Source organism: Talpa europaea (genome assembly GCF_964194135.1).
Source record: "Talpa europaea genome assembly, chromosome: 1".
Classification (NCBI taxonomy): Eukaryota; Metazoa; Chordata; class Mammalia; order Eulipotyphla; family Talpidae; genus Talpa; species Talpa europaea.
Window position 1 is genome coordinate 37,366,660 of NC_140073.1, and position 27,573 is coordinate 37,394,232.

At 45.7% G+C, this 27,573-nt stretch overlaps 1 protein-coding gene across 1 annotated transcript in view; it reads left to right on the top strand.

Annotated features, from left to right (window-relative positions):
- Positions 1-20,876, top strand: part of SPON1 (spondin 1) — a gene marked incomplete at both ends in the record, with an annotated part of 254,956 nt that extends 234,080 nt beyond the window's left edge. The window contains 9 exons of the mRNA XM_084245295.1: positions 8,204-8,405; positions 9,423-9,563; positions 10,312-10,387; positions 11,350-11,532; positions 15,657-15,827; positions 15,928-16,095; positions 16,933-17,097; positions 18,803-19,066; positions 20,713-20,876. Coding sequence (XP_084101421.1) covers positions 8,204-8,405; positions 9,423-9,563; positions 10,312-10,387; positions 11,350-11,532; positions 15,657-15,827; positions 15,928-16,095; positions 16,933-17,097; positions 18,803-19,066; positions 20,713-20,876 — 1,534 coding nt within the window. The remainder of the gene's footprint in view (positions 1-8,203; positions 8,406-9,422; positions 9,564-10,311; positions 10,388-11,349; positions 11,533-15,656; positions 15,828-15,927; positions 16,096-16,932; positions 17,098-18,802; positions 19,067-20,712) is intronic.
- Between the last annotated feature and the right edge of the window lie 6,697 nt (positions 20,877-27,573).

Genomic DNA, 27,573 nt, shown 5'->3' on the forward strand with positions numbered 1-27,573 from the left:
CAAAACAAAGTAAAAAAAAGTTTGACTTTCACGCACCCTGTGTCCTTCCATCAAGTCTGACCGGAACATTTCATTGCCTCACAAATGCTTATTGAGGGTGTCCAAGGGGCAGTGCTGTGGAAGCTGCTACGGGATATAGCGGGGAGCAGAACAGTTTCTCCTGGAACTTATGCTAAGGCGGGGAAGACATTAACCAAACAATGATAATTTGTGCTGTTTATAAAGTGAAGACATTAGGTGCCAAGAAGAGTGTGTGGTGAGAGGCCGATCCAACCTGAAGGTCAGAGAGCATTTCCTTGAGGAAATGGCAACTGAGCTAAGACCTCAGGAATCTGTAGGAGTTAACTAGATAAAGAAGTAAAACAGAAGAGAATATTCTAGAATGTCCAGAACATCGAATGCAAAGGCCCTGAGCGGAGAGCAGAGAACATTGAAGATCCTAAGAGGCTGTGGTGTAACTAGGTCCAGAAATGAAATGTGAGCTTTGCCATGTCAGGGATTTTGATATTTACATTAAGTGTAATAGGAAGTCATTGAAGGGTTTGAAGAGGCATGACAATATGATCTGACTTACATTAAAAAGAAATAACACTACTCTGATATGAAAAAGGTGAGAGTAGGTGAGGGCAGACCAAGGAGACAGCGACTGCAGAGGTCTGAGAGTGAACTCATTGTGACTTGGAGCAGGGGAGTGGCGTTGGTTGGAGAGAGGGGAGAAGAAGTGGTAGCATGTAGGAATAAACCCAACACCTGTGCTGGCGGGCCACGGAGGAGAGGGAGGCAGAGGCGCGGGGCGATGCATGAGACTGGGAACTGTAGTGGAAGTTCAGTGAGATAGAGCATATGTCCAGTTAGAGATGTGTTGACAAGGCATAAGATATCCAATTGGGGTTAACACTAAGCTCTGAAACTCGGGGGGAGAATGGTGCATGGAGATAGGAAATGGGGAGTCATCAAGGAATAGAAGGCAATGCATGGATAAGAGAGAGCCCGAGAATAAGAGTCAGGTTTAGGGCCTCCCTGGTGGCCCAGCGGGTTGAGCGCAGTGCTGGGAAGCTGTCTGCAGCCTCTTGCAGCACGGGTTCAATTCCCGGCCGGCAAGGGAGATACCCACACGCGGCAGGCCTCTCCTGACTTGCCCACTGCTCCCCTCACAGTGTATTTCAGTAGATCTGCCTGTTCTGCCCTCGCCCTGCTCTATCTCTGGTGAATTCTCTCACCCTCCCGTGCCTCTGGCCTGTATCCCAGCTCTTGCATAAATAAATGAAAAATCTTAAAAAAAAAAAAAAAAAAAAAAGAGTCAGGCTTAGTAGTTGTAGGCTAAGGAAAAATGTCAGGCTTTTCTGCCCTCCCGCCATCAGGATAGATGATGGATCCTTGGGGTCCTGAATGCATGCCTGATGGCGGGCACCTGGAGTAGGGTGTGGGCATAGGTAGATGGGATTCACCTCGGACGCCTGTAGAAGCCGAAAGAGAAGCCGAAAGAGAAGCCGAGAGAAGGCCGGAGAGCCCAGAGTGAAGACCTGCTGGGGGCTGGGAGGCCTGCCAGCCTACCGGCCCCCCAGCACCCTTGCCTGCTGTGTACCGGGTAAACCCCAAACCTGCAAAAAGCCACTGAGGGCTCTAGGACTCTGACTCCTCCTTTACCCGGTCTGCTGGATCCTAGAAAACCTGCACTGTGTCCATTCCTGCCCTTACAGTAATGAATGCTGAAGAGCGCCAGCGTTTACTATTGAGGACCCCTGCCAGCAAAGGAACAGAAAAGGAACAGCAGAGACGCCAGGGAAGGGAGCTGGTATCAGGGAAGCCAACAGTAGCATCCAAGGGCAGCGTGGCCAATGCAGATCCAGGAAGGTGACGGCTGCAGATCTGCAAGGGATTTTCCAACATGCAGATCATTGGTGATCTTCTGGCGAATCCTCTTGGCTGAGTAAGGGAGAAGAGCGCAGCCCTGTGAAATGTCAACCGAAAGTGAGGTTATGCAGTCAGCAAGGTTTGCAGTGAAGAAGAAAGACTGGGCTGCAACTCCAGTCAATGAAGTTTTTTTTTTCTTTTTTTAAGATGGGAGACTGTTAAGAAAATTGAAAATATATATTTTCAGATACCATACCACTTTTCACCCACTTCCTCAGAATCCTTAAGCCCCCAGTGGAACAGAATTAATTGATGGCAAACACTCAGACCTCCCAAACACCCAAACTACCCAAACACCCAAACCCTCTCCACTCAGTGCTACCAGCTTGTTAAGGGAAAGGAATTTTCCTTTGATTTTCCCATACCCTAGTCTCCCCTTTCCTCTTCCAAATCTCATTAGGAAGTCAAATTAGGAAGCCTACATGCAGCCAAGTTTTGTTTTGCAGAAACAGTCCTGCCCCTCTTCACTGGGCCTGCTCGATTGAGGTTAATGGGATTCCAGGCTCCCTCGGGCCAGAGGAAAGCCAGGGTGACCTACTTTGCAAGGTCCTGCCCGTGGAAACTGACTTGTTTTTCAATGATCTTCATCTTTATCCCCAGGACCACTTCTCAAAGGACAGCCATGAATGAACAAATTAGCTGCTGACTTGTTTAGCTCAATAAATCAAGCTGTGGCTCTGAGAGCCCAGAGAGCAGGTAGAGACAGGAAAGACAGATTCGGAACAAAAACCCACGTCTTTCCCTGCTTCCTCTGGCGCCACCGTAGAAAAATACCCAGGTTTCCTGCAAATCAATTCTGAATTTCCACCACCCACTTCCTTCAGTTTCATCTGAATGCTAGAGATGACCAGAAAAATTTTAAATAAGTTTTATTCCTTTTCATATGAATCCTGTAAAGCACTGAAATTATTTCCTGAATTATTTCCAGCTACTGTTTAATTAACATTCGATTTGCCAGTGTTCCATGTTTTGAGATCTAAGAGAGGTGGGCAGACTGGAGACACAGTCTCTCTTTCCAGAAATCCTGCCTCTGGGGGGTCTGTGCCCCCATAATTACCCCAAGTCATAATTTCCCTGGAGGCCAGAAACATCTTTTTCTCTCTAATCAAGACTGGAAGTTTCAGGGCCCTCCCTGCCTCCTGCCAGCCTGCAGTGCTAGGCCAGATCCAACAGTAGGCTCAGGATCCTACAGGAAGACTGGTGTTGGACTAGAGGAGCAAGAGGTAGATACAACTGGTCAGATGGTCCTGGGCCCTAGATGCCTCCAGGTTATTTAAACAGTTTTCGAGACTGGAAACCTCTCCAAACCTTCCTCCAGCCACACAGGATCTAGCGAAAGGCTTGAGTGTCCCCTAGTGGTTGAATTGAGTTTCTACAGCTTCAATTTAACGGGAGACAAATTAATGATGAGGGACAGAACCCAGCGTATAAGAGACCTAAGCCACCAGTGAGTGACCAGAGTCTCACTACTGTGAATCTGTCATTTATGAGGGGATAATAAGCCTACATAAGAGACCATAAAAATCCTTTCCTGACTCTTTTGTGGTTCTTGGAAGTTTTGTTGATAAAAGTTGAATAGGAAATCTAAATATTTACCAAGTCCTGTTACCTCAGCAGTTTCTTCATGAAAAGCCCTGGTATGGTGGTGTTTCCAATTTGCAGATATAGTAACTGCAAAAGAGGTGGTGTAAAAATCCCTGTCACATAGCTGATAAGTGGCTGAGCCAAGATATAAAAAAAGCAGCTTACCCCTTGTTCTACAGACCACTTAGTCTTTGTAAATGTTAAAAAGTGAAACATTTGTTCACATATTCATTTGATTTTCATTTTTCTGGCACTAATTGTTCATAACTTGCCTTTACCTATTAGGATTATGGTATTTTTCTTACAGCTTTGGGTTAGCTCTGTAGATATTATAGATATTAACATTTGTCACTCAGACCTCATAGAGAAGTTTTTGCCAATATGTCATTTTTATTTTGTCTTTAATTCTATAGCATTGCTTCCTTAGACAGATGTGTCAGATCTCTTTTTTTATTGCTTTCATTGTCTCAAAACTGAAAAAATTAACTTTTCTCTAGCAGACTAGAACACTAGATCTTTTCCCCCAATAATCTGGTTGTTCTCTGTTTAACTCTGCATTGTGTGTGTGTTTGATATTAATATGAATCCCATTTTTTGGTACAACTGGGTTAGCATAACCCCACTTATTGCACAATCTTTCCTTTCCCCTCAATTTGAGATATCTGTTTTGTATCAGTCCTGATTTAAAGTTTCTGGGCTCCAGCATCTCACTGATTCATATTTCTTTCTTATCCTAAATATAGGCAGTTTAATAAGCATGTTTTCTTATATATTCTGTTAGTCTATTATATGTTATGTCTCCATCAACTTTCTTTAATAGAAAATTCATATAAATGTAAATCCCAGCTAGAAAAAATGAAACGAAATTAGCAAAGTATCACATACAGAAAACCATGCCATATAAGAAAACATGAATAAGGATTTTTGTCATAATTTGGACACATTAAAGGATTCCAGTCACATCTAGCATCTACACAAGAAAAGTCACATATATTCAGATCCATTTTATTATTTGAAATAATATTTTTATTGTAGAAGTAATAAATACTTGAGTTGTGTTTTTTTTAATTAAATGTGAAGGTCAAAGGAAGTATAAGAACTCCATGTTCATTTCCTAGATTAATTCATTTATTTCAACAAATATTTGAAGAGAACCCTTTGCATGACAAGGTCTAAGCCAGACACTGGGACATAGCTGTAAGCAAGACAAAAATGGCCCCCACTCTACTGGAACCTAGTGGGGAAGACAGAAATGAAACCAGAAACTCCAAGGAGAAAGTAAGGTCTGTGTGCACTGAAAAGATATACTGGGGTCCTCAGCACCTTGAGGGGAGATCAGGGGTCACTTCCTCCAGGTCATACTGTGTAAGCTTTCTAGTCAATGGTAAGAGAAATGAGCAGGGTATGAAGATGCTAGAAAATCACTCCCAGGCCTTTACAGATGCAAGTTGACCATATTACCCAAACTAAGGGTAGGGTTTTGTGTAGGGATTGGTTGCCCCATATTTCCTACCCCTGAAAGACCAACATCTGGGGAATACCTTGCTCAGATTACAGATTTGGGCAAACTGCATTTGCAAAGAACAATTTGTCTAAGACCTTATGAAAACACAAGCAGTTCTTAAATGCTTACCTCCATCAATTGGGCAGAGTATCAAGAAGGTGTTGAGTGGGATTGGTTTGGTTTCTCTGGTCCTGGATTCCTGAGTAGAGCTGGTTTAGTCCCTTAGGTTGTCATGGTGAATAATGTCACCATGGGGTCCAGGTGACACAAAGCCACAAGCTCAGGGATAGGGGAAGGTAATCATCATCCTGGCTGACCTCCATGTGGGAGAGGAACCTGACTCCAAGGCCCTGCTGGATCCCCCAGGGGCTAAGAGCAAAGGAAGGGTGGGGTGCAGAGACACCCCAGCGCTCTGCCTGGCCCTAACCAGAGGGAGTCCCAGACTGTGTCCTATTAGCCCCTGGGTGAACAATGCCGTGCCTCCCTAGTCACAATTCTTTAGAAGCTCCTAAACCTCTAGCCTACATGCCAGAATGGGCACATGTAGGCAAGGAATTGAAGTCCCAAATTTACGCCTCACTGAACAGCCAATGATGCTGTGTGAGTGGCATGGATGTCTTCCTAAGCCGGCATCTCCTTCCAGCTCCACAGCACCCCCGAGGCAGGCAATGCCAGATGACAAAGTTGGGACTGAAAGAGGGGCTGGTTGGGTCACTCATCCGAGGCTTCCCGCTCTCAAGAAGCTCCCAGAACAGCAGGGGAGACTGAGCAGTGAGAAAGCCATTGCAATCCCAGAGTGTACCCCCACAGATTTGCACAGCATGTGGACATACCCTGGGCTCTGGCCTCAGTCTGGGCGTTCAAAGGCTCCCAGAAGAGGTGAGCAAGCCCAGAAGAGTGAAATGTGAGCAGACGGTGATTCCCCAACTTGAGGCGTGTGAGGATCACTGGGAGGGATGTTTGTGCAGAGCGCTGGGTCCTAACCCAGAGACTCTGATTAAATGAATCTGGAGTGGGGACCGATAATTTGCATTTCTAATGCATTCCCACCAGCACTGATGCCGCCTGTCTGAGGACTGCACTTTGCAAACCACTCATGAAAGACTTTCCTAGCAGATGCACATGCATGTGAGCCCTGCACGGCTGACCAGGTGTGGGGAGCCTCTAGGCAGAGGGTGGGATGGTAGGGGAGAGCGTGGAGGAGAGGAGGTAATGCCCAGCCTGGCCGACCTGGCTGCCCCAGCAAAGGCTGGAGCAGAGCGCCCCCTCCAGTCATGAGCCAGAACCGAGGCTGGCACCCGGCTGGACCGCACAGCCTGCACGGCCCGCTCAGGAGGCCTCCTTCCCTCTCTTTCTTGGGCTTTTATGACCCTATAGTGCTCTTCTTCAAAACAGCATCAGCAATAGCAGCTCAGGTGCCAGGCCCTGGGCAAGTTCTCTCATTAAACACTCACATGCCCTTTGGAGCAGACATACAAGGACCCTCCTTTTCCTAGATTTGGACACAGAAGATTTGGCAGCTCGGCTGAGGGTACGCGGTGCAGCAGGCACACCAAGGCTCCCCTCCTGCTCTAGTCACTGTCTGACCCCACCTGGGTGCCAAGTCCAAGGGCTCGGTTTCCACAGGTCCCGACCAGATCTGGAGTCGTTGCTTTCTGGGGACAGGTGAGGGCAGCCAGAAGCAGCTGGGTCACAGGGTCACAAGGAGTAGCAAACAGCTGAGGTAGACCAGCTGCCAGCTGGACTAGACAGACAGGTTGGTCCCCAGCCAGGGACTCCCTGCGACTAAAAAGCTTGGGGTGTACGTCAGGCAGAGCTGCCTTGGAACCTCAGTCCCCACCAGCTGTGTCTGAAGTTCAAGGGCCTCTAGACGCTTTTCTTTCTCCTCTACAAAATGGGGTGATAATGCTAATCCCACAGGATTGTCTGCGGCAGGGGGCGGGGGTGGGGGGGATAAAATAATGCAGGTCTGCCAAATGTGGGATGAGTGGATTCGGTCTTCTCCCCGCCCTGCACCCGGGTCCTTTGTTAGAACACCGGTGCTGATCTCAGGCAACCCCGGACCACTCCTTAAATTTCTTCTTAGCAACATGAGATTGAGAAATTGAAGATCTGCCTCTCAGAGCTCAGGGTCTGTCAGTCTCTGACACCACAGCAAACAGACTGCAGGAAATGGCCAAGGAACCAGCTGTGAGGCCTTGGCTGAGCTCCAGTGCCAGGGCAGGGCCTCGCCAGAAGCAACCTCTTAAGGGCAACAGAGGCAGCAGGCAGAGGCAGTGTGAGGAAGGGGTTTCCCTTCAGTACAGTGAAAAGGAGGCAGGAAGGAGGATTTAGAATTTGATGATGAAAAGGACACTAGCCTTGAACTGACAACAACTTGGGTTGGTGTCTGCTCTGCCACCAACAAGTCAAGTAACTATAAACAAGTCAAGTAACTCTTGAGCACCTCCCTTTCTTCGTGTGTAGATTGGAGTCAATAATCATAAAGTTCATTCACTTCTTCAGGGGCATTTGCTGAGCGTCTGCTCTGTGGCAGGCACTGCTGTAGACACTAGGAGGAAAGCCATAAGGCAGACAAAAATACTGCTTCCTTGGCGCTTACACTCCAGGGAGAGATGACAATCAATAAACTGCTGAGTAAAAAAAGAAATACAGGGGGCCTCCTTGGTGGCGCGAGGGGTTAAGATGCAATCTCTGAAGCTATCCGCAGCCACTGCAGCACAAGTTTGATCCCTGCCAGGGAGCAACCCACATGGCGCAGCAGACCTCTCCTGACTCGCCCGCTGCTTCCCTCAGCAGTGTATTCAAGTCAGTCTGCCTGTTCCGTTCCCCTCTGTCTCCGGTGAATTCTCTCACCCCCCACACCCCTGGCCTGTACTCCAGTTCTTGCATGCATAAATAAATAAATCTTTAAAAAAAAAAAAAAGGAAAGAAATGCAAAAGAATTGTAAGTGCTGCCCACATTAAAACTGGGGAGGGTGGGAGCATCTGGTTCTCCCCATGTGTGGCCAAAGGATGCTCTGGCCCAAGAGAGAAAAGTCTATAAACCAGCAGGGCCCAAAGCAGAGTTTGGGAGGAGACTGAGAATCCTCCTGCTTCCTGTCCTCTCCTCCTATACAGAGCCATGGTCTGACCGGAAGTCCCTCAGAGCATGTATCCCCGAAGCCCCTAAAGTGCTGGTCTCTGTGTTTTGGTTTCCAGGAGAGCAGCACCCTCAGCTGAATTTTCAGTGGACAGGACACGCCATTTAATGTCCTTCCTGACCATGATGGGACCCAGCCCCGACTGGAATGTGGGCCTGTCTGCAGAGGATCTGTGCACCAAGGAATGCGGCTGGGTCCAGAAGGTAGTGCAAGACCTGATTCCCTGGGACGCTGGCACCGACAGTGGGGTGACCTATGAGGTAAGTGTCTGCCTGGAGTGGTGAGTGGCAAACATTCCCCAGTGCCTCCTTCTTGCCCACCCCTGTTCAGGGTGTCCTGGATGGAGGTGAATCTGGCCCCGGCTGTGTCCTGGGCGAACCCACCATCTGGCAGGGAGGCCAAGAAGGTCTCATCATCACATACAGTAGCCCTCAGGCTCTCGGAGTCCATTCAGCTGCCCAGGAGAGTGTGGAAAGGGAACCCGAAAAAAAGCAGTCCACAGTGAAGAGCAAGGGAGCAGCAGGCACCTGGCTTGTGGAAGGAGGAAGAGGAGCAAGCGCAGGAGGAAAGGCAGGGAACAGCAGGAAGTAGGTTGCTGACATGAGACTGAGCTAGATACCCAAGGCTTCCTGACATCCAGGCTAAGGGATTTGGAGCCCTTCTGGATGTTAATATTTTTCATATATGATCAGCACACCATCTCCATCAAAATCTGGAGTCTTCAGAAAACAAGTGGTCAAACAATCTAGATCAGACAATAGTAAACTGGCTTGTGGGCCAAGCTGGGTGTACCACCTGATTCATAAATAAAGTTTTCAAACTCAGCTTCACTCATTTGCTACATGTCTGGATGGACTGCTTTCCCACTGCAACAGCTGAGTTGAATAGTTCTGACAGACAGTATTTAGGTCTGCAAAGCTGAAAATAGTTCGCATCTGACCCTTCACAGACAAAAATTTGCTGCCGCCACCTGGTCTAACAGGAAGAACCCTGGATGCAGGCCAACCTGGCCAAGCCATTTTCTAGCTGGGATGACCTTTCAGAAACTTGACTTCTGCATCTGGGCAACCACGTACATGGGAGAATCTGAAAATGCAGATTCTACAAATTTCCAAGCAAGCAAAACATGGGTCATGAGTAGAATTCCATAAATATAAGCAATAGTTATACTTCTTAGGTTCTAATCAAAGTTTTTACTCTGATCATATATCAATCAAATTGCTTTTATGGTTTTAACTAATCTTATCTCCCAATATCTGTGTTTTTCCCCAATGCAGTCACCCAACAAGCCCACAATTCCCCAGGAGAAAATCCGGCCCCTGACCAGTCTGGACCATCCTCAGAGTCCTTTTTATGACCCAGAGGGTGGGTCTATTACTCAAGTAGCCAGAGTTGTCATCGAGAGAATTGCCCGGAAGGTACGGGGTTCACACTAACCTTGACACCAACCCTTCCACCAGGAGTGACAAGAAGACTATACTCTGTGTTCTAGATTCATGGGGCCTCTGGTGTATTCCGTGATATGGAATCCCTGGACCTCCCAGGTTCCTAGCATGTAAATTCCTTCTTAAGACATAAATGAGCAAAATGAGCAGTTAGGGTTTAATGGTTAACTGAGTAATATGGCCCAGGCTAAGAGTTTTCATCATGAGATTCATAATTTATTACTAATATCTGCCATGGGTCAGGAATTGGGAGGCAGTGGTACGCGAACCATATATTTTGCATGTGGCATATATTGCTTGCGTGGTTTGTCTCTCTTGCTTTCTTGCCATTTCTTTTTCAATCACATAGTAAATGCTAGCCCAGGGCTCTACCATGGCCTAGGATGTGTTTACAGGGTGGGTATCAGATTTTATATCCTCCCCATCTTTCCTTCACATATTCTTTTTTTTTTTTTAAGATTTATTTATTTATTTATACAATCACTGGGTACAGTCAGAAGTGCGGGAGGGTGAGAGAATTCACCAGAGCCAGAGTGGAGAGCAGAGCAGGCAGACTGATGAAGTACACTGCTGAGGGGAGCAGCGGGTGGCAGGAGAGGTCTGTGCACCATGTGGGGCCCTCGCCCGGCGGCCGGGGATTGAACCGGCTCTGCAGAGACACCGGAGAGACCCCACACATTTTATCTTTAATGTGAGCCCTTTCAGAAAAATTCTTTTGCAGGGGGAACAATGCAATATTGTACCCGACAATGTGGACGATATTGTAGCAGACCTGGCTCCAGAAGAGAAAGATGAAGGTACATTGTTTTCCTTTATTACAGGTGGGCCACATAAATTAGCATGAACTTTTGGAAAAAACATTTGCTAACATGTTTTGTTATAGTCTTTGACTTGGGATAATCCCATCATTCAGGATTTTGGCTTGGGAGATAATCTAAAATAAGACCATAGTAGGCACAAGGCATAGTAGGCATAAGGAAATTGGTGATGGTATATCATGGGAATATATTTTCAACTCTGCTGGACTTTAAAATGATAGTGTAAATGACATTTGTGTAGGCTTCTAGCAGTCAGAGCTCTCTGCTCTGATTCTGACACCACACGTGAGGCAGGAAAGGGGATACCCACCCTCCCCAGCAGAAAAGCAACACTCAAATCCTCATTGGGATCTTCAGCCAACTTTTCTCGTGGGATCTGCAGCCAGACAGCCTGGCCTCTCTTCTGTGATTTTGGACAAGAAACTCCCCTCTCTGCCATGGGTTCCTCACCTGTGAAGTGGGGATCATAACAGAACTTCCTCATAGAGTGTTGTCACAATAAACACATGGGATAAAACATGTAAGATTCTTGCAATGATGTTGGTGCATCAGTGCTTAGCTTTGGCTGCTTATTCTTGTCACGACACCTGTGTGTGGGGTCGTTAGAAAGAAGAATCAGCAACACAAATTACCTATGATGTGTATGCACCTGTGTAGAAATACTATCTGCCAAGGTGAGAGGGTGGAAATGAAAAGACATGCATGTGTTGAGTGGAAGGACTAATTAGATGATCTTTCCTTGTTATTTAACTGTTTAGTAGCAAAATGCTAGAACACAACTTTCAAAGGAAGTGAATGAAGCTTGCATGCTCCTTCCCACCATCCCCCAGGCTTACCCAGGCAGGAGGCAGGGATTTTCTTGTCCCCAGTTGGGTTTGTCTGGAGAGTCACTCATAACTCCCACTGACTCCCCGAGAAAACATCTCACGTACTCTTTCCAGATGACACCCCTGAAACCTGCATCTACTCCAACTGGTCCCCGTGGTCCGCCTGCAGCTCCTCCACCTGTGACAAAGGCAAGAGAATGAGGCAGCGCATGCTGAAGGCACAGCTGGACCTCAGCGTCCCCTGCCCTGACACCCAGGACTTCCAGCCCTGCATGGGCCCAGGCTGCAGTGATGAAGGTGAGGAGACAGCTTCAGCCAATGGGTTGTGGGCAGAGGCTCAGGCAAGGAGGGTTCTGCCTCCTTATTCTGACCCTTCAGGCCCACTAAGGCCGCATCTCGGGAGAGAGCACCAGCACCCTGACTGCGGTGTCCATGGGGTACATCCAGGGGAGACCCCCATTTCCAACAGTGCCTTGGGCTCTAACACATTACATGTCTTATGACATGACATGAAATCCAGTTTGTCTTGTTATTTTCTTTTGTTGTCTGTATCTTTGGTATCATGTCTGAGAAATCATTGCCAAATCCATGTTGTGAAGCTTTTACTTTATTTTCTTCCAAGAGTTTTACAGTTTTTGCTCTTTGCGTTAAGTCTTTGATCCATTTGGGATTAATTTTTGTATGTGGTTTTTAGATAAGGGTCCAAATTCATGCTTTCATCTCTGGACATCCAAATTTTCTAGCAACATTTGTGGAAAAGACTGCCCTTTCTCTACTCAATAGTTATGGCATTATTGTCAAATACCATTTGACCATATATGGAAGAGTTTACTTCTAGAGTCTCCTTTCTGTAACATTGATCTGTACGTCTGTCTTTATGTGATCAAGTCTGATCAAGGCACTCCTCAGCAGTCAATCCAGTAGCATACTGTTTTGACGCTTTGTACTAAGTCTAAAAAGTAGAACATGTGAATCTTCTAGCTTTGTTCTTCCTTTTCAAGATTGTTTTGGTTATTCAGGGGACCCCGAGATGCCATGTGAATTTTTAGGATAGATTTCTCTAATTCTGCAAATGTACCTGTTTTTTTTTTTTTTTTGGTTTTTTTTTTTGAGTAAACATTGGTTTATAACACTGTATGTGAGAGGAATAGGATCACACCCTGCAGCTGTGTGTTACCAGACCATACCCACCATAAAAGCACCTTCAGTCCCTCACCAGAGTCCACTGTGTGCCTGCCCCCCCTTTTTTAAAGATTTATTTATTTATACATACAAGAATGGGGTACAGGCGAGAGGTGTGGGGGGTGAGAGGATTCACCAGAGACAGAGTGGGGAGCAGAACAGGCGGATTGACTGAAATACACTGCTGAGGGGAGCAGGGGGCGAGTCAGGAGAGGTCTGCTGTGCCTTATGTGAGTAGCTCCCTGGCCCGGGATCACAGTGGCTGCGGCTAGCTTCAAAGGTTGCATCTTAACCCTTTGCACCACCAGGGAGGCCCGCCCTCCTCCTTTTTCTTCCCACCCTCCCCCTTCCACGCTGGTAGTTTAATTCTACAGTCAGACTTCTAGGGTTTGTTACTGGTTTGGGTTTGTCTGATTCTGTTTGTTTCTCCATATTCCACATATAAATAAAATCATCCAGTATTTAGCGTTTTCTTTCTGACTTACTTCATTTAGCATTGTCCCTTCCATTCCACCCATGTTTTTGCAAATAGCAAGAGTTCATCTTTTTTTCATTTTCCAGCTGAGTGGTATTCTATTGTATATATACACCACATCTTCCTAATCCAACCCTCTGTCCTTGGGCACTTAGGTGGTTGCCATAACTCACCTGCTCTTTCTGCCAGGGTGCCATGCTCCCCAAAGCTACCTCCCAAAACCAGATAGAGTTCTCCTGTGTCCACATCAGGTTTCCCTTCTGTACTTCATTATTTAGGGGGTGGTTAGCATAGTAAGGAAGCAGAGATGCTTTGGACATTTAGAATATAACAATATGAATGTGCATTTGTTGTGGCAACCACATCTTATTACAAGTTCCTTCCTAATTATCTGGGCCAGTTTGTTAGTCCAGCCATGTCATCTCTCCCCATTTCAGTCCACTTTCTCAGAGAGAACCTTTTGCAAACAGCAGATCAAGTCACTCCCTGCTGTAGCTCTCTATTGCCTAGATGCAAACTCCTCAGCTGGATTTACTAGCAAAATAGTCCTAGATATACCAAGGTTGGGGCCTGGTGAGAACGAGGGCTCTGATGCTCACCCAGAACGATTACCATCACACTGCAATACTAACAGGCACCTGACGGCATCCCTTTTGAGGACACTTAAGTGGAGCCTCTTGAATCCAGCCTCTTCCTTTCAGAGGACACTCAAGTTGGTGGTGCAGGTGCTCTGCCTGTCTGGGCTAAGGTCTTGCCTGTCACAGGAGGCCTAAATTGAGGCTCGTCAAACTTGATACCCCCAACCGCACCACAATGGAACACAGTTACTTTATTTGGTTGTGCCTTGTTTCTGGGTCTAGCAGGTGGGTCTCAGCTGTGATGTCTTACTGCACCACAGGTTAAATTGCCACAAGTGGACATCACACATGTGCACACGGCAGCTGTGGTCATGTGCAGGCTGGCCTCACTCTCTGATTCCAATCCTTCCTTCTAGCCTCATCTCCAAATACCATATATATACTCTGTACAGGGGCTGTTGCATGAGCTGTTCCCTTCACCTTAAATACTATCCTTTGCTCAACAAAAGTCCACTCAGATGCGCCCTCTTGTGTGAAATCTTCCCCAGAATTCCAAAAAGGAACACGTTTTCTCTCTCCTTTTTGCTCTCCAATTCCCTGGGGTTTCCTCTATTATTAAATTTTTAATACCTGGATTTTTTTTTCCAGTTTATGTGCCCAAGCTCTGTGTAGAGTAGAACTAGATCTATGTCTTACACAGCTTTTTAACCTCAAAGCATACCACAAAGCACTCAGTAAATCTTTATTGACAAGAATAAATGGGTGGGTTTGTAGGCAAGTGGATGACTTCATTCTCCTTTTTTTTTTTTTAGAACTAAATAGGCAAACAATCAGGCTCACCTGTTTTCACCAGGCGCCACAACCTACCCACCACTTTGGAAGCAGGACCACCATGCCATGCTGAAAAGTTCCATTATCTTTTCCACCAACCTTCTAACTTCTACAAGACTTTGGCCTTTGCCAGCACCCACTGGTGGCAGCAAAGCCACCTATAGCCCAAGTTGTCAACACAGAGACTGTGATAGCATATCTTTCTACCTCTTATGTGCCCTCTCCTGGCACACACACTACCTCCCCACTTCCCACCCCATTAACTCCCTGCTTGCACCCCTTAGCAGTGATAGTATTGTTTTCTTTGTTTCAACCTCACGGGTGGCACTGAGATGCCTGCAACTACTTAGGAGCATCTATTCTTTACTGCAGATCAGTCCTGTGCCTCAGGTCACTGTGTCCCAAGGTCAATCATACTCTACCTTTAGGAACAAAGTTCTCTCATCTGTTTTTCTAGATTGGGGAACTGGTGACTATTGACAATAATCAAAATCACAAGTTTCTCTGAGCAAATGAGCTTAGACTGTATCATATAGATAGATGATAGTTTCCTTCCAGTATTGTCCAATACAACTTTCTGCAACGATGAAAGTGTTCTGTATTTGCACTGTCCAATAAGGTAGCTACTAGCCATACATGGCTATTAGGGACTTAAAATGTGATTAGTGGACCTCCCTGGTAGCACAAAGGAAAGACGTAGCACTATAAAGCTATCTGCAGCCACTATAGCACAAGTTTGATCCCTGGCTGGCCAGGGAGAGAATCCACATGGCGCAGCAGACCTCTCCTGTCTCAACTGCTGCTCCCTTCAACACTGTATTTCAGTCAATCCTGTTCTGTTCACCACTCTGTCTCTGGTGAATCTTCTCACCCCCTACACCTCTGGCCTACACCCCAGCTCTTACATGCATAAATAAATAAATATTTTTTAAATAAAAAATAAAATGTGATTAGTAACTGAGAAAGTAAATTTTAAATTTTATTGAATGGTCTTAGATGTATGATACATCCTAGACCATGCAGATGTATTATGATGTATCTTCAATTATAGATAATGAAATTATATCCTATACCACATAGACCATAGATATAGCACACCTATTCAACCACGCATCTTTCAAATGTATTGAAATCCGGATAAGGAGTAATCCTAAGTGAGTGCCCCTTGCACCTGGAGCAATTCTTGATTAAAGATGTAGGTATACCTTTTATGTTGGCTTCCTTGAAAGCCAGCGGGTTCCTTCTAGCTTCCTGCCTTTGGGGTTTTCAGTCCCAGGGCCCCCGCCCCGCGCGCGCCCCCTGGCGGGCACAGCCCTGACTGCAGCGTGCGCTCTGCTCGGCTCCGTGTGTTGCAGACGGCTCCACCTGCACCATGTCCGAGTGGATCACCTGGTCGCCCTGCAGCATCTCCTGCGGCATGGGCATGCGATCCCGGGAGAGGTACGTGAAGCAGTTCCCGGAGGACGGCTCCGTGTGCACGCTGCCCACCGAGGAGACTGAGAAGTGCACGGTCAACGAGGACTGCTGTGAGTGGGGGCGCCGGCGGCTGGGGCGGCTGGGGCGGCTGGGGTGGGCGCGGGGGTCTCCAGGCGCCCAATGCGATCCCAACCACGCGGGACTCCCCAGCTCCTAGCAGCTGCCTGGTGACCGAGTGGGGCGAGTGGGACGAATGCAGCGCCACCTGCGGGATGGGCATGAAGAAGCGGCATCGCATGGTCAAGATGAGCCCAGCCGACGGCTCCATGTGCAAGGCCGAGACGTCCCAGGCAGAGAAGTGCATGATGCCCGAGTGCCGTGAGTGGGCAGGGAGGCGGGGGAGGGCAACCTGGACGGAAGCAAGGATCTCAGCACCCCCTATCCCCCCCACCGTGGAGCATCGAAGTCAGAGGCTGGGCAGGTGCAGAGGGAAATGCAGCCCCCATCCCTGCAGGGCACTGCTAGGAGCAAGATGAAGACCACTGGTGTGTGGGCATCAGCCAGACCCAAAGAAAGTGGCTTCAATCGAAGAGCTAGGGTAGCAAACTGGTGGCCTCTGAATAGATTCACTAACAGTTGTGTTTCATAAAGCCAAGAGAATACTGGGTTGGTGGGTGGAGGGAGTAGTGCATTTAGGCAGGATGTACATTCCCCAGCTTGTAGGTGCCTCACTAGTGTCTACCTGAACTTGCCTGGCACCATAAAGCATTAGGACACGTGCTCTCTGCACAAATGCTCAGTCTGCCCACCAGTGCACACATGTGCACAGCTACACGTGCTTTCTAGAGACTTCAGCAACAAAGTATCCCAAACTGCAATATTGAGCACCAGGTTCCTAGGTATTGGAGTGTTTCTGTCACTAGTAAGACCTGCTCAAATCCTCAGTGGCCCCCTTAAGTGGAGACTGTGTATTCTGATTATTGAGCCATAGCTGATGTCATGTCACCACCACCAGCTAGGGCCACAGGAGATACAAAATAAGAGTAGTTTGCAGAGCCACTTCTTGCTCCCTGGCCTTCACTCTTTTCTGAACCCACCGATTAAATTCACTTTTCTCCAGGGGCCAGAACAGGGGAAGGTGAGGATAGGGGGCAGGAGGGATCAAAGAAAGCCAGAGGACCCTATTCTTAGTGGCCCATCTGGCTCTTGGCCTAGACACCATCCCGTGCCTGCTGTCCCCGTGGTCCGAGTGGAGTGACTGCAGCGTGACCTGTGGGAAGGGCATGCGGACCCGCCAGCGGATGCTCAAGTCTCTCGCCGAACTCGGGGACTGCAACGAGGAGCTGGAGCAGGTGGAGAAGTGCATGCTGCCCGAGTGCCGTAAGTCCTGGAGCTCCGGAAGCCCGCCTGGTCTCTCCTGTTCAGCCCAGTGCGGCGAGCACACTGCTGGGCCATAGGGCACAAGTGTCTGCTAGGCGGAGAGCACAGGGTTTGGACCTCTGTTACCAGTTAGTAAAACTCCCACTCAATCTCGTTATTAAGTGGGGATCTCACTACCATGCGCAGAACACCCAAGCGGCCAGTTGCTATGAAATCTAAACAGGAGACTTAGATGAACACTTAGCACGGGCTCAGTTAACTCTTCTGGTTTTTAGTTCTTTCCTTCCCCCACTGCCCCTGCCCCAGTGACGGATTCACAGTCAAAGCTTTTTCATTCTTACTGTGACTATTTTTATTTATCTGAGACAGAAAGCTGGACACCAAATCAAGTCACTCCTGCATAATACCTTTTGACCAGTCAGCAAGCCAACAAGCTGTCAAAAGCTTATTGTCCACCCTCATCTCCAAGTCTCTGGGATCAGCTGTATTTAATTCATGGGGACTCTGCTCCAAGCAGAGCTTGTTTTTCTGACTAACCTAATAGCTTCTCAGCTTATGACACTCGCTACAGTCTGTTGTGGCTTCCTCTGAAATGCATTTTAGTCTTCCACGCTTCCTCTCCCGTGTTGCTCAGGCTGCCTGGTTCAGATCCCGGGTCAGATTACCGTGGTCAGCTCACTCAGCATCCCTGTTCCTCAAAGAATAAAACTGCGGGAAACACTTCCTAGGTCACTCTGAAGGTTAAACCAGGTTAGCACAAGGTGGCAAGCACTGGACATGTACATGTATGTTAGACTCAGTCATGTGTGGAGGTGACCCAGACATCAAACTAAAGCTGGGGCTTTGTCAACCAGCTACCAGAGTTGGGGCTCCAAAACTTTCTACCTGAGACACCATTACCAACTTGAAAACAACTCTTTATATCCACAGTGCCTAGTGCATAAAGGGAGGGGGTAAAGAGAACATTTATGGAACACTTACTGTGGGCTTGGAGCATTATCTCATTTAATCCTCACACATGAGAAAAATACCATTTCTCCTGTTTTGTAGAGAAGACAAAACTATTGAACAAAATGAGCACTTCCCAGATCCAAGCTGGCCTGACTTTGCAAAGCAGTGGAGAGTTTGGAATCATGTGCCTCCCTAGGGCAGACACATGCTGGTTTACTTCCCTTCCAAATTTGTGAGATGCAACTTAGCAAGAAGAATGTGCTGGTTCTCACTGTGTGATAAACCACAATACACTACTTGCTCCCATCCCTTCTCTTTACGGAATGTGCCATTTCTGGTTCCTGTATCTCATGGCGAAAGCCACATGACTTTGGTATTGGCCCACATGGGTCAGTTCTGAGAAGTGGCACCAGGGAGTTTCCAGCCTGGGAAGATTTCCCTGAATAAATTTGCGGAGGCTTGTCTGTGCCACCTGAGGCTGACTGGGCTCACAGAGCAAGAAAGAGGCTCTGAACAACATCTTCAAAGTCTTTTGAGTCACAGAATAGGGAAAATGGGTTCTGGCCCAGGCACCAATCCTGCCTCCATTTCTACCAGCTGTCGGGCTGGGTGCATTAGACAGCCTGTTGGAGCCTTGGTTTCTCCTTCTGTATAATGGGTAGCAGCAGTGCTTGGTACTTCTCACAGGCTCTGTTGAGATGTTCCAAGGACAGCCCCAGACATGAGATAGTCATGCTCATCTGTGTTTTGCCAGCCATCGACTGTGAGCTCACCGAGTGGTCCCAGTGGTCGGAATGTAACAAGTCATGCGGGAAAGGTCACATGATTCGAACCCGGATGATAGAAATGGAGCCTCAGTTTGGAGGTGCACCCTGCCCAGAGACCGTGCAGCGAAAAAAGTGCCGTGTCCGGAAATGCCTCCGAAATCAGTCCATCCAGAAGCTGCGCTGGAGGGAGGCCCGAGAGAGCCGGAGGAGTGAGCAGCTTCGGGAGGAGTCCGACGGCGAGCAGTTCCCAGGTATTGCTCCCAAGCATGAGGCCCCAGTGCAGAGATGTCAAAGCAGGGGCATTGGTGGGACTTGAAGAACTTATAGGAGTTTGCTTAAAGGGCATCCTGGGCAGCAGGAAGTCATTGCAAAGGCACTGAACTATTTACTCAAGCAACAAATGGGATGCAGATGGAGCAGAATATGAGGGGAAAATCAGGAAACCAGGCCGGAGAGGTAGGGACCAGGTCTTAAAAAATTACTGGCCTGCTGAGGATTTGAGACTTGGTTCTGTAGTTGATAAATTTAAGCAAGAATTTTAACAAACCCGTTTGTTAAGTAGTCTGGAAGTGGCAAAAACAGAAGCACAGAAAACAGTTATTAAGTTTTGTTTGTAGTCCACGAGAAAGATTATGTGTCCCCTTCCTTCCTGTATTTTGAGGGAGTTCCAGGAGTTAAAAAAAAAAAAAGTCTCACCTGGGGTTTCACTGCTGAATAAACTGGCCCAAGCCAAGTGTGCAGTAACATCAGAAACTGATGAAACACGTAGGGGTGGCCATGGCTTAGTCTTGGGTATTGGTAGATTAGATCACCTGGGGTGACTGAGGATGGTTCCATGCAAAAGTGATGGTGAATGTATACTCTGAGTTTCTGTTTTTACAGGTACAGCTCATTTCCCCTTCTTTTCACTTTTTTAAGATATTCATCTCCACCCCCCAAAATGAGAAGAGCCCCCAACAGTTACTATCTGTCCATATCAAAATAGTGTCTGTAGTTCCTAGCAGTCGGGTAGCCAGTCGACAAACACGCATCAAGCCCATCTATGTGCCAGGCAGGCACTATGCCATGGTCTTCTCTTCCATGAGACTTAGTATAGTATTAACTGGAAAATCATGATTTATTTGGCTATACAAAGGAGTAATGTATCTAGCACTATAAAGCATTCTTTTGAAAGATTTAACCTAACCTCTGAACATCAGGGAAGTTATCTTTGAGAAAGATACATTTATCTGCATTAAAAAAATAATAAGCACTTGAGTTTACATAATATTTGAGAGGCCATGTACTGGGGGAACAAAGCCTAAGAGAATGAAATGGCTACTTGAACCTTGAGTGATGGCCCCATTGACAAGCCTCCTACACAATCACTTGACATGATTCTGTGAGCAAGTGGTTTGGGCTTGCTCAGCTGGATGATTCTTCTGAGGTCTCATTCCTGTGGCAATCAGCTGGTGGTCCAATGGGGGCAAGAAGGTCTAAGATGGGCCTCACAAGTATTCCTAGGGCTCAGATGGGCTGGCAGAGACCTCTCCCCCACATGGTTTCTCTAGCAATCTAGCCAGGCTGCTTACATGGTGCTGACAGGGGCCCAGCAGCTTTTTCTCAAGTCATCTTTGCTCATGTCCCAATGGCCAAAGCAAATCAATATAACAAAGCCCAGATGCTAGCAACGGAGAAACAGACTCTGCTTCCTAATGGGAAGGGATGCAAAGTATTTATGGTCATTTTATTGCACTCTATCACATCCCTAATAAGAACTCTAACCATGATTTATCTCAAAACTTTATATACAAGAGAAAAGCAGACTGCTGAAACTGACAGTTGTTTACTGGAGTTCAGCATTCCCTGTTCTGTCCCCAATTTCTGCTGGCTTAACAAGGCCCTGTCATGCTTTTAGGCTGCAGGATGCGCCCCTGGACGGCCTGGTCGGAATGCACCAAACTGTGCGGAGGTGGGATTCAGGAACGCTACATGACTGTGAAGAAGAGGTTCAAAAGCTCTCAGTTTACCAGCTGCAAAGACAAGAAGGAGATCAGAGCGTGCAACGTTCACCCTTGTTAGCAAGGGTGCAAGTTTCCCAGGGCTGCACTCTCGATTCCAGAGTCACCAATGGCTGGATTGTTTGCTTGTTTGTTTATGGCAATTTAAATCGTGTACACTAGATTTCATTTCTGCAGTGTGGTTTGCCCAGTAGTCTCGTGGATGCCAGGGAAACCCTTTCTGTATACTTATTGGTTGGCACGGGCTCAGTGGGCTCCCTCATCCTTGGCTGGCCCCCCTCCAGCACTGACCATCAGCCAGCCCATACGAGGCGGAAACGTGTCCCTCTGGAGCATCCACCTGGGCCGCAGGACCGACCCTGGCCGCCTCAAATGGAGAGGTGACTGTGTCTAGAAATGACACTATGCCTCGGTCCCAGGGTGCAGCAAGGGGGGGAACATTCCCAGCCAGCCAAACAAAGGAGATGCCCCCCGCGCTTGTCTTTGGCCTGTTCATTCTGGCCAGAAACTATTGTTTGCCCATCCTTTTCATTTAGTGGAACTTTAGGTCCCTTGTTGAGTGTCTCCAGTCATCAGTAGTTCTTGGGGAAAACAGAACCAGTAGACGTGAGAAGACACATGGATGTTGGGCGGCTTTCCTTCTTTCACTGAGGAATTCTGAACATACTGCTCTCACACCTCAGTATCGGTTCCTAATACCCCAAAAGAAATGATGGCTGCCTTCTTGGATTATAATGTTGGTTCTTACACTTGAGGCAAAGGGTAACTAAGTCTAGAAAGCATTGTCTCACTTTTGTTTGAACTTTCTGATACTAGATCCTTACCAAGGCCAACGCAGCCAACTGGCCTCCCCAAAGGCCCCAAACCTGAGTTTTAAACACCTATGGACACACATTATTTTGACTTTAAGGTTTTCAAGCTGGTATCTACCAAGGAAACATTATTTTAGTTATATAAACGTACATAAACATCTGCCCATAACCCACCAACCCAGTCCTCTAATACAAATTATTCTTTGTACTTAAAAATTTGGGGTTTTTTTCCCCCAAGTCACAGAATTTTATTTCAGAGACCAAGAAAGAAGTCTAGGAAGAAAGAAATGTTACAGAATCAAGCTGGGCAAGAAAATCAAAACTATTCCTTTCCCCACCCAGAGGCTCTGGTCCCCGACACACCCATAAAAGGCCAGGGTTGTCCTCTCCCTAGGAGCACTCACAGGCACACAGAATTCCAGGAGACCGACTACCACCGAGTACTCGTAAAAGGCTGTTACTGAGTTGAGTCTATCAGCAGATCTCACTCATTCATTTATTATTAAATTTTTTAAGTAGGTTTCCTTTACTATGCCTAATCCAAATATGTATTATGGATGAGATACATGCACAGTGCTTTGATTACTATTTTAAGAATCTGCATTAAACACAGCAGGGTATTTCCAAACACCATATATATAAATATATATAGCTATATACGCTATAGCCCTGAATCTGTATTATTTTCTGTAACACAAGAGAGTGTTCAATAAAAAACTCACTGGGTCTGTTTTTCTGTTTTTAAACTACGTTGTTGAGAAGGTCGGGCATTTTACAATCGTTATCCACTCAACCATACTCAGCCAAAGGTATGGCTTTTCCCCCCCTTGTTCTGGAGAGGCCGTTGTTAGCACATCCCTGAGCTTCCTCAAGCTTTGAGTTGTTTCCAACACTATTTTTTAAATCCTTACATGAACTGCTTTTTCCTCTCACAAAGGAACATAATAAAAAGAAATAAAAGGTTTAACTTTCATCTTGGACAAAAAAAGTCTTGATACAGAATCTGCCCAATTTTGCATCAGTCCTATTAGTAAGTGTTTACTCTCAAGCCATGAAAATCAAAGTTCCTTAAGATGATTATTCCTCAGTAACTCTAAGATCAAGTCACCCCAGTGTCTTGTGTTCCTGTTGGATCTCTATTAAGTATATTTTAAATCCTAATTTTGGAGATTTAAAACCAGGTAACTGTTTAAAGGCTGAGAATAAGTAACATGATTCTTGTTACGTTATTTTTTTGATTGATTGTTTGCAAAGGGGAGTTTATGAGACGTATCAAATCTTTTTCTTACCAAAGTCTTGTGTTAGGTGGTTTATAGTTTTTCTGGTTAACCAATCCTTTTGGAAATAAAGACTTTTTACTACAAAAATTAAATTTGTTTGGACTTCCACTTGAGATGGTAGTAAATAGATCATAAGATATCCAATAAAAATTGCCATATAAATTACAAAGCATTTATAATTGTTGTCTATTTTTATCAATGCCAAATCAGTTGCAATCCACTTTATGTCCACATGTTAAGATGACAAGAAGGAGTTCAGAGCTATATTTCCCCACCACGAGACATCGGGTCACTCATCAATCACCCTGCCAAAGCATTTTTAAAGGAAATATGTTGTGGCAAATGAAAATAAAGCCTTAGCTTTTTTAGACCCAGAATTGAAAAAATTAAAAAAGATATGGTGCTGCTTTTAATTTAAACTTTGAGTATTAAATACATTTTAGCCAAATTTAGTGTCTGCTCACTTTTTCCAGAAAGGGTACACCATACATTCTCACATAACTGTAACTCTTTAGAAACTTACTACAGGTCAAATCCATGGCTAAAATGTTAATACAAAAAAATTCTCCAGGTCAAATTATTTCTGTCACCTAAGAAATAGCCCAGATATTTCAAGCAATAGCGTAAAGGAGTTACACATTAAAGTGTACCAAAACAATCAGTACCCTTTCCCCGCAGAGTTAAATACTTATATCCTAAAGATATGGACACTGTTGTCCAAACAAAACTAAACAAATGTTTGATGCCTAATCCCCACACAGAATGACGGAAGACATAGACATTCTCTGTTTGATTATTAAGTGCTATTAAATTTAGTAAGAGTTCATTTTATTTTTCATACTGCCCAAAATAGGGAGAATGAAAGAAAATAAATTCGTCCCCTTTGAAAATGAGATACAGGGCCTCCCTGGTGGCGCAAGGGGTTAAATGTCAGCAATAGGAAGCTGTCCATAGCCTCTGCAACAAGAGTTTGATCCCCAGCCCAGGAGCTAACCCACATGGCACAGCAGACCTCTACTGTCTGGCCCGCTGCTCCCTCAGCAGTGTATTTCAGTCAATCTGCCTCTGTCTTTGGGGAATCCTCTCACCTCCACCACCCTCCTCCCCCACCTCTGGCCTGCACCGCAGCTCTTGTATGCATAAATAAATATTTCAAAAAAAAAAAGAAAATGAGATGCTACAACAAACTATAAATAGCAGCTGAATCTTAATGAGCATGAATATAATTCTTTAAAGCCATTGAGATCTCTGAGCAAAAGGTCTGTACTGAAATGTCAAATTTAAATAATGGCTTCTCTGCTTTAGAAACACTATTGGTTCAGAAGGTTTTGTACACTCTGTAGGCAGAGAGGAAGAAGCTGTCTGATAGTTAGGCACAAAGAATCTGGGTTCAAGCCCCTCTATACCCTTGAGTAGCTCTGGGGCTAGTTAGTTTACCTTTTCTTGGCCCTAAGGGTTGACACAAGCTTTCTTACAATTAAGGATTTCTCTCTCTACCCCACCACTCAATTTAGCCAGTTCTCATATTAAGAGCAGTCCTGATGGTACCCTAACATAAGAGTCACTGAAAGCCAGTTTACCTGCCCCTCAGTCTCTCACTTCTCCATAAACCAGTAAATGCTCACTTTGTGTTAAAGCTGGCTTCAGTTGCATTTCTGTCACTTATAAATGAAAATGTCCTGACAAATATAAAATATGCATGCAGTACTTCTATCCAGCTATAATCAGAGCAAACTGTAATTTCAGACTTTTCATTTAACATTCATAATGTCACAGCATTCATTAACATTTTCTCATATTGCTCTAAATTCTTCCGAAGACTCAGAATATGTTCTTAACTACTTCCTGGCTTTAGAATTGATTGGTAATAGTTCTATTTTAAGATTCTGTGTTTAGGGTCTCCCTGGTGGCACAAGGGGTTAAGACGCAACTTATGAAGCTTTCCACAAACACTGCAGCACAAGTTCGAGCCCCAGCCAGGGACCTACTCACATGGCACAGCAGACCTCTCCTGATGCCCACCGCTCCCCTCAGCAGTGTATTTCAGTTGATCTGCCTGTCCTGTTCCCCACTCTGGTGAATCCTCTCATCGCCCCCATCCCCTCACACCTCTGGCCTGTATCCCGGTTCTTGTATACATAAATAAATAAACCTTTAAAAAAAAAAAAAAAAGAATATCTTAAAAGATTCTGTGTTTGAACGGTTTTCTTTACTCAAGTTAGTATTAGCAAAAGGCAAACATCTTAACAGACTCCTTTACAACACTCGAGAGTTTGTAATAGTAAAGATTCTTTTTTTCCCCAAATGTTGGCATGCAACTCCCTCTGGGTAATATTAACCTGGAATTTACCAGTCTACCTGGGAAATCAGAAGGGCCCTTGTAAAAATACCCAAATCTCTCTCCTGCTCCTGTATCCACTACATTCCTGCTACTCAAAGCAAGATCTACAGCCCAAGAACATTAACAAAAAGTTCATACCATCCTACAATGAGACAAATACGGAAGGCAAATTTAACACTGCCACAATATTTAAGAGTATGATTACTTTTCTAGCAATTCCCTTTTTTTTTTAAATTACATTTAGCAAATGGGACCAGTCCATAACAATGGAGATTAACTGACCCTTCACCACAGACATTCTGAAGCACTGCATTATGTCATTCTCCCTCACTGGTCAAAAAGAGAGGCATGCCTGCAAATCTTAGACTGTGAATTTCTCAGATGCTTCATACCTACACAGTATGCTCCTTCCAGACTTGTATACCTATAGATCTACGCTTAAGCTCCCCATACTGGCGCTTTGTCTCATTCCTCTAACATTTTACCTATCAAGCAAGATACATGCCCCATCACCCTCTGGTTTTGCCACAGAATTTCCCAGATTAGCAGCCTACTTCCATTTCCTTGCCTTCCAATCACACCCAACTCACTATAATCGAGTTCCCATAAGCAGATGATTAAAATAAACCTTTCTAAACCATCAAGAACCTCTAAACAATCACCACTATCTCTACTGCACCCATGCACAGCACCCAAATCTTTGTACCATCTCCTTGGCTTCTGGGATCCCCCGGCTCTCTCCAGTTTCCGAGTGCTTCTCTCAGTTTTTGCAGCCTCTTGATCTTCTACAAATGAAAATGCTCATTTTCCCCGAAATTTTACCTAACTTGGGCCTTTTCTCAATCACACTTGTTACTTCAATCCACTCCCATCTCTTTGATCATTAGCTCAAAATAAACTCCCAAGCTACACTTTCAGTCCTGGCCTCTGCTTTTGAGTTCCAGCCCCCACTCCCCAAATGCCTACTGGACTAACCCTGTATATAAGTGCCACGATTGCCATATATTTCTATCACTAGAATGTTGCCTGTGCTCCTTAGTCATTCACCAAATTACTTTTCTCATATGCCAGGCACTCTGGGTAAAGCAACAGACACAACTGACGTGGTTATTCCTCCCAGCACTTACAATATGGAAGAGCAGGCAGGTCAGATGAGATACAACAATCACAGATGGTAAGTAGATAGAGGACAGTGTGATCAAAGAGGGCTCTCTAAGAAGGGGGCATCTAAGCCAGGAGCAAAAAGTACAAGAGGGCCAGCACACAGTGAGGAGTATAGATACTGGTTCAAGTGCATTGAGATGACATATTTTAAGAAACAGCATTAACATTTACTTCATAGTCTGAAAAATATCCCTTTGGTTGCATTGAAATAATAGCATTGTGGGGGCAAAATGGAAATAAAAGACTACTTCAGAAGTTGTGCAGTAACCCGAGTGTGAGGCCAGAGAAACTTAGATAAAAGTGCAGAACAAACAGAGACAGAACTCACGGTCCCGAAAGTTTTTTACCTGGCCACGCTTGTCATGTGGACTACCACTAGATTGGATCCAAACATCCCCGGTTCAGAGCTCTTGGTGGTTTTCTGTTACTTACAGAAGGAATATCCTATTTAAAGCCTGTCACAAGGGGAGCCAAGTCTACTTTACCGCTCCGTTTTCCCACTGCACTTGACATTCACATTCCAGAACACAGCCTACACTCTGCCAACTCTGCCTTTGCCCAGGCTTTTCCCCAGTCTCTCCACCACCTTCTTTTCCTCTCCTCCCCATCTCAAATCCTACTAATCCCACCAATCCAACAAGCTCCAGCTAAGCACCACTACTAACAGGTAAGAGTTTGAAAGTGATCACTTTATTATTAGTGCCTCCTACTAATTTGCCAGTTACCCATTCAAAGGGACCATGATGTACAGGAATGGGAAAATAAGACAAGTGCTGATGAAAAGATAGAAAAGGAATCAGCTAGATCTTATGTATGACCTAGTTGATAAAATTTTAAAGGCCAAAGAATAAAAGGACCAATTTCTATTATAAACTCTAAAGTCCCAAATTTAGAGAAATATTAATGCAACATGTAAGTCAATAGGACATAATGTCCACCCCTGGAATACTGTATATCCGGAAACAAACAACACAGGGAGCAAATTCAGAGGGCAGAAATTCACGACTATTTAGAAAACTCTGCTTGAAAGATTTTCCACATATTTAAAGAGACATAAGAGATTCTAAAGGGATGTAATTCTAAAGGGATGTAATTTCAAATGCTAACTGGGCTATTTCAGAGCAGGATTGGGGAACCATGGACCGAAGACCAAAACAGCCC